At 39.4% G+C, this 12,552-nt stretch overlaps 1 protein-coding gene across 1 annotated transcript in view; it reads right to left on the reverse strand.

Annotated features, from left to right (window-relative positions):
- POLR1A (RNA polymerase I subunit A) overlaps positions 1-12,552 on the reverse strand; it is a gene marked incomplete in the record, with an annotated part of 56,654 nt that overhangs the window by 41,228 nt on the left and 2,874 nt on the right. The window contains 8 exon segments of the mRNA XM_072406593.1: positions 2,090-2,231; positions 2,450-2,546; positions 3,657-3,743; positions 6,230-6,330; positions 6,970-7,055; positions 8,201-8,308; positions 9,306-9,455; positions 10,615-10,819. Of these exon segments, the coding sequence (XP_072262694.1) occupies positions 2,090-2,231; positions 2,450-2,546; positions 3,657-3,743; positions 6,230-6,330; positions 6,970-7,055; positions 8,201-8,308; positions 9,306-9,455; positions 10,615-10,819 (976 nt within the window).

Genomic DNA, 12,552 nt, shown 5'->3' on the forward strand with positions numbered 1-12,552 from the left:
AACCCCCAGATCCATTTCCATTTCTGACTCCCCCAAATGTAATCCCCCTAGACAGTATGAAGCATACATGTTAGCTCCCAAGTGCATAATTTTACATTTATCTATATTAAATGTCATTTGTCACTTGGCTGCCCAATCAGACAGTACGTCCAGGTCTGCTTGTAGATTATAGACATCCTGTATGGACGCAATTCCATTACATAGTTTGGTGTCATCTGCAAACACAGAAATGGTACTTTTAATCCCAAACTCTATATCATTTATAAAGATGTTAAACAGTAAAGGTCCCAACACTGAACCCTGGGGTACACTACTAATAAGCTTAGACCATTGAGTATGAATCATTAATTACAACTCTCTGCATGAGATCTTTATGCCACTTCTCTATCCATTCACAGATTGACTTTTCTAAACCTATCAACCCTAACTTGCATATTAACCGTCTGTGGGGTACAGTGTCAAAAGCTTTAGCAAAGTCCAAGTATACTATATCAACTCCTACTCCACTGTCTCCCTTTTTACTTACTTCCTCATAAGAAGGAAAAAAGAGAGGAAATTTGTTTGACAACTTCTGTCTTTCTTGAAGCCATGCTGACTATCACTTATTATATTACTTTCTAGCGGAAACTCCTCTATGTGGTTCTTTATCAAACTCTCTAGGACCATTCCAACTATGGATGTTAAACTAACAGGTCTGTAGTTACCTGGTAATGACTTTGCTCCCTTTTTGAAGATAGGAACCACATTGGCCTTTACGCCAATCCGTCAGTACCTTGCCAGGGACTAAAGAGTCTCTAAAAATTAGAAATAATGGCTTTGAAATAACCGAGCTCAGCTCTTTGAGGACACGTGGATGTAATCCATCAGGACCTGGTGCTTTGTCAACCTTAATTTTTCCCAGCTGTTTTTCAAATCATATCAATTCTGAGCCATTGTGACTCATTTAAGGCAGTGACATTGCATTTATGAATTTGGACTTGAGCTCTGCCATTTTCCTTTGTGTACACAGAGCTAAAAAAAAAAAAGTGTTTAGTAAATCTGCCTTGTCTTTATACCCAGTTACCAACCTAGCAACATCCTTTAAGGGGCCTACATGCTCAGATCTGAACTTTTTGCTATTAATATATTTGAAAATTTTTGGGGTTTGCCTTACTTTCCTTTGCAATTAGTCTTTCATTTTGAAGTTTTGCATATTTTATCTCCTTTTTACATGTTTTGTTATATTCTTCATAGTTTACAAATGATGGTGATCCTTCATTTTTATATTTTTGTAATTCCCTTTTCTTGTTCCCTATGGCTTTTTCATCAACTGTAGGTATCACATAGGTTTTAATTTTAGCCTCTAAAACGTATTACCCATTGGAATATATTTTTCAGCGTGCTTTTGTAGAACAGATTTGAAACATTCCCATTTCTGTTCTGTGTTCTTTGAGGACAATATTGTCTCCAAGTCACAGAGAGCCGCCCTTAATAATGGAAAATTTGCCCTCCTAAAATTAAATGTTTTTATCTTTCCTGAAATCATATTATAGTCACTGCTACCCAGATTATCTTTTATATGCACATTTAGTATAAGCTCTGCATTGTTGTTAAGAACTAGGTCCAGCAGAGTATCATTTTTAGTTGGGGCTTCCTTAAACTGTACCATAAAATTATCTTGTATTAAATTAAAATTTCCTCCCTTTGCTGTTCCTGTAGTGCCATTACTCCAGGCAATGTCAGGGTAGTTGAAATCTCCCATGATTAAAACACTTCCACTTTTTACTGCTTTTTCTATCTGTGCTAGTAGTTGATTTTCTATTTCTTCTTTAGCAGTGGGGGGCTATAACAGACTCCAATCATTAATTGTGTGTTATTCAACCCCACATTCAACTCCACCCATAATGCTTCAACCTTGTTGCTTGTTCCATCCGCAATTTCTTCTTTCACATTCACTTTTAGGTCACCTATTACAATCATGCAAGGCTGATTCCAGAAGCCAATTTGACACTAAAGATTAATCTGTTGCCCAACTAATTACAGCGCGCTGCAAAATTTCCAAAATGCTATATTGATAATTTGCTTAATTTCTTACTGGGCAGGTTTCTGTTGTTTGTAGTGGCTTTGTCTGATCTTCCGCCATGACAGCCAAAAGCTTCTGTATCATTACCACATCTTTCACGACCGCCTGAAGGTTAACTGTCTGGCCATTAGTGAACATCTGATCTCCGAACAAGCTTGCGGGCCGGTAGCTGTATAAAATAAGGGAGTCCATTAAACATGTAGGATGGGAAGGGTTAACAGATGCTGACCTAAAGGCAGCCCAGTAAAACATAGCATATACCAAAGCTAGTTAATGCTCATATATCTCAGTATACATTATAAAAATGAATTCTTTCAGCCTACTAAGCTTGGAACTGGAGAAGTCTTACACTCAAAGTGAGAACAGATTAGATGTTATAAAAATTACCGAGGTGGAGGAACAACCACAAGATCCAGGAAAAAGTTGTCTGGAGAAAATTCTTTGCTGATCCCCATTCCAGAAAATAGATGTTTTAAGAAAAAGCCTGCAAAAAAAAAAAAAGACTGAATTAACTAGGTGGCTTTAAAGCACTGAAACCTCACTATAGGTCTACAAGAGAAACCACTGGTACAGTCACCAGGCACCATAAATGATTAATGAGTCACATGCTCTTCATACTCAACTGGCAGGCGGAATTTAGGCTAAACAATGGTGGCAGTGTTAAAGCGGAAATAAGGTTCTCCGCTGATCCTATAAGGTTTGCTTGAAGTATGCTTTATTTGAGATCCACGCTATAGGGAGAATATTTCCTTAATGCAGAGCGAAAAGAAGATTAGCTTCTAATTGCAGTGCAAACAAACCAGTAAGGCTTGGTACACACGTGCAATAGTTCTCGTCAGATAATCGGCTCGGGGACGATATCAGATGAGAATCTTGCATGTGTGTATAGCACTTGTCGTTCATCGTCCGAGCGACCGTCCTGGCGGATCCACGAACATTGGACGACAAACGATCATAATGTAAGTGAAGGGAAGAGAGCACAACATGGTGCCGCTCCCCCTCCCCTCTCCATAGAGCAGAATGGTGCTGTATGTACAGCACTCTGTTCATGCACCGTGCAGTCATTGAAAAGGATCATGAAAAATCCTTTCCACCGACAATGATTGCACGTGTGTACATAGCCTAAGACTGCATGAGAGACAGAATATGACGGCCAAAATGCTTTATTTTTCATCTGTACATCTCACCTACAAAACAGGATCGGCCCTGACTGTGTAATATGGCGGGTTTTACCACTATTGTGCTGTAAAATTGCAAATGTAAAATGTAATTGGTCTGTCTCCCTTTGATTGTTCATAAATCTTGCACCCACATCATATGTCTGATCATAAAGGTTCAATGTGGCTTGCTTGTCAAAACTTGTACTTTGCAGCAGGAGCAAACATTTTAGGGTGACAATGCTACAGCTATGTAGACCCACACATAGGAGAGTGGTGTTCAGAGTGAAATCCTAAAGAAATGCAGGGTCATCAGGTTAAGTATTACATAAAGCAAGCTGTTAGAACAAATGCAGCACACCTAAGAAAGACACTAAGGGAACAGTAAAGATCTATGATCCATTTATACAACATATTGGTGCTATTCTTTTATATACCTTCCTTCTCCCAAAGGGCCTGAATGTGTTCTTTAGTGGTGCTTGGAGCCAGGTAACCTCGCGTATGAAAATCTTTGGGGGCAGCAACTGTAAAACATGAAGTGGAAATGTTATAATTATGTGGTAAAGATGGATTTCGAGCAACAAATTCAATTAACCCGGACAAAAAAAAAGTTTTAAGTATGCAGCCCCCCTGAAAAGTCCTACACACACCTCCATACATGGGAACATTTTACTATTATTTACCAGGATTTATATAGCGCCAACATATTACACAGTGCTGTACATTAAATAGGGGTTTCAAATGACAGACAGATACAGACAGTGACACAAGAGGAGGAGAGGACCCTGCCCCGAAGAGCTTACAATCTAGGAGGAGGGGAGATATGGAATAGTGGGAAGTAGTGGAGGTTTTGAGGGACAGAAGAAGATGGGTAGGTAAGTTTGAAAAGATGAGTTTTTAGTGCTCTTAGAAATGAGCAGAAAGTAGGAGCAAGCCGAATAGGACAAGGAAAACCATTCCAGAGAGTCAGGGGCAGCTCTAGAAAAGTCTTGGAGCGGTGCGTGTCATGAGGTTATGAGTGAGAAGTCATTAAAAGGGAAAGTGGGACAAGAACTGTGGAGAGATTTGAAGGCAAACCTCAGGAGCTTGAATTTGATTCTCAGGTGAAATGGAAGCCAATGAAGAGAACTACAAAGAGATGCAGCGGAAGAGGAGCGGTAGGAAGGATGGATGAGTCTGGCTGCAACATTCATATTAGATCGGAGAGGAGAGTCGAGTTAGTGGAATAACAGAGAGGCATTTCCAATCAATCACACCATAGGTAAGGGAAACCAGGATAATGATGATAGTCCAAAGGATTGCATGTAGAAAAATGGGGCCTATTTGTACATATTTCCCTTAGTAATATGCTATTTTGATAAAAAAAAAAAAAAAAAATTCTTACACATGTATTTAAGGTACCTCTATCACAAAAATTGTTTCAAAAATGAGTTCCTAAGCAATGCAACCCTTTTTCCCCATGCACACAACCTATCAATTGGATGCACTTAGCGCATTTGTGCTATGGCCAAACCTCATCTCAAAATTAAGAAGAAAAAATTTTTTTAAAAAAACAGAAACCCTATTGAGGAAATTGTTACTTTTGAGAATCACATTCAAGCACCTGGTACCCCTCCACAGTGTGACTGTAACCTATTCACACTGGTAAAGTAGGTTTTTGCCCCTGGAAGCTAAACGCCAGGCAAACCTCTCAATATAATAGCTATACCCATGTAAATAAAAAGATGTAATAGTAATGTATTTCATATTCTGCCTGGGTTTTACCTTTAGAATTATACCATGATACAGAGGGTTAAAGACTACCTATGCTCCATAGTAACCTCTGAAAGACCTGCCTAAGCCTTAAAGTTTAAAGATGTAGGCTTTCTTCTCAGACAGCATAATGGCAGAGCTTAGCCACGAAGTTTATAGGAGAACTACATTAGAAAACGTGCACCATAATGCCAATAAAAACGCTCGCCATGGGTATCATTCACGATTATCGTGCCCCCTCTTCTTTTTTTATGACTAAACCCCTGACAGTCACTAATTTTTCATTGCCTTAGACGAACATTCCAGATTTTGTACATGACAAGATTTATATGTGTTGCCACATATTGTAATGAACTTTAAGGGGCCTTTTGAATTTTTACATTGGCTCAAAGAAAATGAACCTGCCATATCTTTTAAGACAAATGTGAACAGTACCTTAGATAACATTATTTTACAAAGCACATGACACAGTGAGAAAAGGATTGGGTTTTTAATGGCGGCCCCCCTTGACAGAAGTCTAGGTCCTCTTGAAGGTGAACCAGACCAATCACAGAACAATGTTCAAAATGCATTGACACGAGATGCATTTTACTGTTAAGGAAAAAATACTGAACACCGTATCCAAATGACAATGTAACTCAAGAGACAGTGGGCCATGCAGCAGGAAAACACACAAGTGGTTCTACCAAAACACAGAAAATAGTGAAAGTTTTGAAATGGCCAAATCAAAGTCCAAGCCTTAATCCAATTGAAATGTTGTGGAAAGACCTAAAGTGAGCAATTTATGTAAGGAAGCCCACAAACAACCAAGAGCTGAAGCTGATCCGTAGGGAAGAATGGGATAAAACTCAGAGTCAATTTGCAGGACTGATTAACACTACAAACGTTTAGTTGCAGTTATTGCTGTACAAGGGTGTCACAATTTACTTACTTTGCTACACTCACATATATTAATCATTTTTTTTTTCAAAAATACATGGTCATATATATATACACATTTTTGTTTCATTTACCTAAAATATCTTAAAAGGTCACATAATATAGAACATTTAAAAGGGTTCACAAACTTTCGTGTGGCAATATACTGTGCCAGATTTCAATTTTACAAGTTTGCAGCAATTAGAACAGATGTAAGACATGATAAATTTTGTAACAAGTAATTCAAGTCATTCTCAGTGACCCCCATGCCATCTTCACACCTGATATAAATTCAGCATTCTCTCAAACACTCAACAAATAAAAATGAAACCGTACTTACTATTTGACTCTACTATTTGATCATCCTTTGATAGCATTTTTGTAGTCATTATTCTAGTCAGCTTGCAGTTGTGTTCTTTTCGTACTGTAGCTTTTGATGAACTAAATGGGGGGGGAGAAAAGCACAAAAATGAAACTGGCCACAGTCCAGCAATTGTGTGCCTGATATTAGTTTCCTCTATAACATAGCAAACAAAAAAAATCTTTAATGCTGAACTCCGACAAGTTGCAAAATATTCATATTTAGGGAAGGTGTTACCTGCAGAAAGATTTTGCATTTCTGTATATCCAGTCCTAAACTTGCAAGGCTCTGTCCTATCTAGCAGGGGAAAACACCCATATAATCACCTGGTAATCCTGGCTACACTAACTTCTTTATTATATCTATGGAAGGACTCATGGTTGTCACCTGATTTGGATTGTAAGCATGTGTTCTCCTATCTATGTCAATTTTATGAAAGCGGAGGGGAAAATGTAGTTGGCAGGAAGTTACAAGGAAGATTTCTGGCAAGATCGACAGGTATTTTGTTAGAACATGACCACTATAGCATTGCAGACACCATCACTTCTTCCATTCTAAACAGTGGTTTGGATATAGATTGCCAGAGACCAAACTGAAAAATTCTTAATGTGTGAAGACAGAACTAAAACCCCCTGCTGTAAAATACATTTAGGAAACAAGTATATGATTTTTTGTGTCTACAGAAAATGTGGGACCATAGAACTGTCCCCAGGACTTACGTGCAGTAAGGGCATTTTGAAGATTTCATATGATTCTTCCAGAAATCTGAAATGAGTTTGTTTCGGGTCACACAGATATTCTTTACCTGCAATAAAAAGATAAAAGAAAACTAGGTCATATATATTCATTGGCCAAGTGCAAGTGAAATGTCTTGCCATGTACAGAAAGAGAATAGTTTGATTACATATATTATAAAAAAAATATTTGTTAATCTAATTCTACTAGATAAATGATTTTGATTATTTATTTCACACGTTTTACATTTTCTGTTTGGTCTTTTGTTTAATTTCTGACATTTTAAAGTAGATTGTGTCAAGATGAATAGTGCCATCAAATTTTGAAGGGAAATTTAAGCCCCCAATAATTCTTGTGTGCATGTGTTACCACGATTAAATTGTGACATTACATTACTAATGTTACACTTAACACCCCTTGCCCCTATATATACACATTTGACCCACTTTACAACACACAACTACGCTACAGTGTAATTGTTAAAAAACAAACACTGCAATGCAGTTCCTTGTACAATATGTATCTAGGAAGCCACATAAATGTTATCCAGTAATAGGAGGCTTTGATTGTAAGGAAGCAACCTCTACCGTGTTCTCCCGGCCCTTACAACCCAGCACTTTTTAATAACCACACGGCTGTGTTTGGGTGGTTACTGAAGAATTGGGTAACATAAGGTCTGCCACCCGTCCAACAATTTCATCCCAACCGGCGTAAAAAAAGAAGTTTCATGCAACATGTGTCAGTCCCCTGCAGCACGTCCCCAGTGATCCTATATTTTAGTATATCAAGAATGATCATTTAGGGATCCCACCCAGGGCACCCATTTTACAGCTCATTCAGCTGGCAGAGTGATACAAACAGGCAAGGTAGGAAGAACCCTTGTCGCTTGCAGTGACTGCTGAAAGAGCTTGGTGCAACTGTAAAACAGCATGAAAGGGACAGTGGAGAGGGATGGGAGATGTGTGGACTGTGACAGCTTTTTTAAATGTCTTAGAAACTCAGTCTGACAACTTGATCATTCTTGCCAGATATACAATTTTTACTTCATCGCAGAAAGAATCTGTTGTCCTTTCTGTGCCAATTATTCCAAAGTTGCACTTGGTTTCCGGACTATATACAGTGGGAAATTATACCCCATTTTGCTATCACTAGTGTGTTTCAGCAAAACAAAAGCCAAATCAATGGCAGAAATGTTAAACAATCAATTCCACTTACATAGGGCCCACTATTGTCCTTTGGGTAATTTTTAAGCACTTTCTTTGTGTAATCGCCCAACTGTTCCTGTATTTCATTGCCATCGGCGGTAGGATTTCCTTCCATTAACTAGAGAGAAATAGAAATGGTGAAGTGTTATATGTACTAAGCTATATCAGAAGTTGAAAAGTTTTTTTTGCAAATAACAATATTAGTGACGCTAGTACAGTTTTTATCACACATACACAGCACATAATAAAGGAATCATTAAAGCTAAACTGTGCAGATTAGTTTATGCATGCAGGGAATTCAGAGGCCTAAAGCTATTACCCCCTCCCAAACACTCCAATTAAACTGAATGGAAGAGCCTGGAACCATTTTGTGCACACATTTGCAGCGGATCACAGCATGGATTGTGAAAGTGACAAGTCACTTTTGGGTATGCGTTGGTTTTCCTCCTATGGAGATAGAACTGCAGAAGTTGTCAAACTCTGCATAGTGATAGAAGAGGGGCAACTGTTTGTTTTTTAGCAGCAATTCTGAAATGGGCCTTATAATACACCAGCAGCTAAGATCACAAAGAGATTTGTTCAGTTCACCCACAACTGACTTTTCAGTGACTGACAGATATTGGAAAACTAATCTCACCAACATATTCCTAGATCTTTCAGGACTCTTGCTGTGAGATCTTTGCCACAACCATAATGGAGACGTACATGCAATGGTTATAAAAAATACACATTGATGTATATGTAGACCCCTAAATGAGAGGTCAAATAGTTCTAATGGAGCCACACTCCATGAACACATCAACTTTGTTGCCAAGCATTACCAGCAGATACTAAAAATAAAAACTTCCCCTGGAGAAAACTAACTAATTTGTAACCAATGTCTACTATTTCCCCAAGGATGTTTGCCAATTTCACCTGTTTCAGCATAAGCATGCTAAGAACCCGAGATTTGTGAAACCTTCTGGACATCAACATCAGGTAACTAATCCTTTTCTACATTCATCAGCCACAGCAATGTTAAGGTACACATCAGTGGTAATGTACACTTTGAAAGAGGACGATTAAAGAGTGGTCTGTCAATCCATAGACACTTCAGAAAGTTAGTGCTCACTCACCTGATTAAGAACTGATTGCAGCTCATAAACTTCTTTAAGGGCACCGCGTTCCAGGACCTTTAACTGGTAAATCAGCAGGTGAATGACGGCGCGAGAACACGTCAGAAGGTGGCAGTGAAAGCAGGAGCTCCGCACCACTAAATACAATTTCTAAACAACAAACAGATTTAGTTTCACATAAGTTATCACATTTAATTATAGTAGTGTTGTCTGCGTCTTTTTTTATTTTTACTAGCTGTCCAGTTGTCATCAAGCAAACCTCTTGCCGCCAATTTCTCCCAAAGGTGACTTCTCCCATGAAAACTCCTGTAAGCATTTCTGCCAACCTTTTCCCATCATTTGGTTACTGCAGCTATGTGACCGCTTTGCATGGGTGATGAAGGCAAAGTGTTTCCTTTGTGTAAACGGCAAGAGAGCTTTTAGTGAGAGGTGGCAGTGTGTCAACTCTGCTTGCAGGAGATCTGAAGATCTGCAAGAAGAACTGACAGTATGCAATCTCTAACTGAAAGCTTCTACATCAAGCTGATGGGGAAAGGGGGTCACAAAGTGGCAACTCAAAGTATCAGTAACTATTTGTGGCCCACAGGAGAGCTCAGAGTACCAGAGTACAAGTAGAGCAGTGAATACCAGAGTGTAGGTTTGCAATTTTTCTTTTTACGTAAAATGGGGGCCACTAAGAAGCTTGATTACAATGGGTTACAATACAAAGGTGATAAAATAAATTGGGCACATTAAGGTATACAAAGTATAAGGGGGTGGTAGAAAGCTGACAATAATAGGAGGTACTGGATACCTATGCCACAAAGAACCAAAAGAAGCAATACATTTGTTGTATATTATTCTGCCCACTTTTTTGATCACCCAAATTAAAAAATATCTGGGCAGAACACAAAAGTAAGTGCGTATATGTATATGTGTATATACACACACACACACACACACACACACACACACACACGTTCCAAAAACCCCAAAACCTACATATTCCCCAGATCTCTGTATCCAAACTTCCAAGACAAGTGGTCCAATTTACATTTCAGTGTTTTCCCCAGCCACTGTTAGTTGGGCACACCACCCGGCACTTTTCAGTAACCACCCAGCTGATTTTGGCTGGGTACTGATGATTTGGGTCACAATACCCACCTACATTTTCATCCCTCCCAGCTTAAAAAGATTTCTGTGGAGAATATTGCATTTTCAATACCCTGTGGAGGGCAAACATATACCCAGCTATGCTTTTGTTTCTAGCTTTAAACACAAATCAATCTATCAAATCTGATTCAGGATAATTTAACACAAAACCACCTACATCAAACAACAGCGGATTATACACTGTTAATGGCAGATCGATGTGGCCGAAGTGCCCCGGGCAGTTTCGGAAATCCTGTGCACATGTAGCGCAAGCTTCCCTGTTGTCTGCAGGGCCCATAGCCAGGTCATACAAGCCGTTAACCATGGGGTTACCCATATTGTCGAAATACTGTGGACTGGTTACAGCTTTCACACTCAGCTTCCTAAAATAAAACAAAAGGAGAAAGTCAATGAAACATACACAATATAGATTAAACACATTTCAGGGAGGCTTGTGGTAATAAGACATAAGGATGGAATTATAGGAACACACCATTGTTACCTGACATAGACTACAGGTCTTCCTTATTAAATTTACACCCCCAACCAATAACTTACGGACTCTTGTCTTGTATTCTTGGCACAGGGCAGTGGCTCACTAGGTTTAAGACAAGCTGTCTGGGGTCAACCCGCTTCTTGGTCTAAGAAGTCCTTATACTATATATATAAAAAAAATACTTGTTGTCTATCAGTACTGACTGGACCAAGAAGAAGTAGGTAGACCCAGAAAAACGTCAAGCTCAACAGAACTCAGTTTTTGTTGCCAATGCAAAGCCACAATTACCAGGGCTAAAGTGGAGCCCGATCATTTAATCCTCTAATCACGGAGCCCTCTCTGCTTCATCTAGAGGTCTAGACGCCGTTCACTTCTCAGTTCTTCTGGTCTGTATGGTCTGCAGTGTACATAGATGGCAACATCTATCCTTGGTTATGAATTAGATTTTATATGCTCCATTTATGTAGGGTCCAGGGTTCTCATTCATACCAGAACAGGGAATGTAAATACCCGTCATCTATGCATAGACTTGTTTTTGCAGTGCCTTTTGAGGCATAAAATGAAATGCAGCATTGCTGGGAGTTAGACATTACAACCCAGTTTTTTTGTAATGAACAAGGTAATTACACCAAACTAGAATTCTTAAGAGGAACTAAACTCAAAAATCCCCCAAAACATAAAAATACACTAACCTTCAATCCCGCAGATCAGTCGATCGGTCCAGAGGTATCTTCCATCAGGTCCCGCGTTGTTTCGGCATTCGTCTTTGTGCCGGCGCTCCAAAAGCCGCCATCTCTGCCTCTCCTACCTGGTTCTTCTTCCTACGTCACCTGACCCAGGCGCGAGATTGAGTGACGTAGATGGGAAAAAAACTTCCCGATCTCACTGCGCATGCGTAAGACCGGCAATCTTTTTTCCTTTTGACGAATGGGCTCTTTCTGCGCATGCCTGAGATGCTTGGGCATGCACAGAAGGAGCAGCCAAAAGCTCCCCGGGATGTGTGATGTAGGTATCCCGGAAGGCTTTGCGCTTAGGCGATAGAGAATTAGGGGGCAGTGCTGTGATTTTTTTTTTTTTGTGCACTAAAAAAAGAACAAACAGAATTTTTATCTTACATAAAAGGGTTGTCTACTCTTATGTAAAGTGAAAATTCTTGACTTTAGGTACGCTTTAAATCAGAAACAAAATCAGAATCTTTTACGAACACATCTATCAACACACCAGTATACAAAAATGGATGGAGGCTGCCATTGCTCAGCTCTTATTCCGAACATAATCAATGTCTGACTGTTATACTCTTCCAAAGCTTACAAAATATAAAAGCCCATCTCAAAGCAAAACTTCCCCCCCTCCATCCCACACTAGATGATTGATGCTGAAAATGAATGATTGTGATCGGTTTGGGTTAAAGCCTAGCGGTCCCCCGACATCATTCACTGATCCGTCCTGGGACAACATCGTCATATCCTATGAAGAAGGGAGTAATGGGGTGGCCCTCGCTTGTACTCCCTTTCTCCTCCATACACCAGATTACCACTGCGTGTACAGCACTCGAATATTCATCTGTCACAAAGACCATTTCCAGCAATGGAAATCTAATAAGTGTACATAGCCAGAGAG

The sequence above is a fragment of the Pyxicephalus adspersus genome, chromosome 3 (assembly GCF_032062135.1).
Source record: "Pyxicephalus adspersus chromosome 3, UCB_Pads_2.0, whole genome shotgun sequence".
NCBI classification, from domain to species: Eukaryota; Metazoa; Chordata; class Amphibia; order Anura; family Pyxicephalidae; genus Pyxicephalus; species Pyxicephalus adspersus.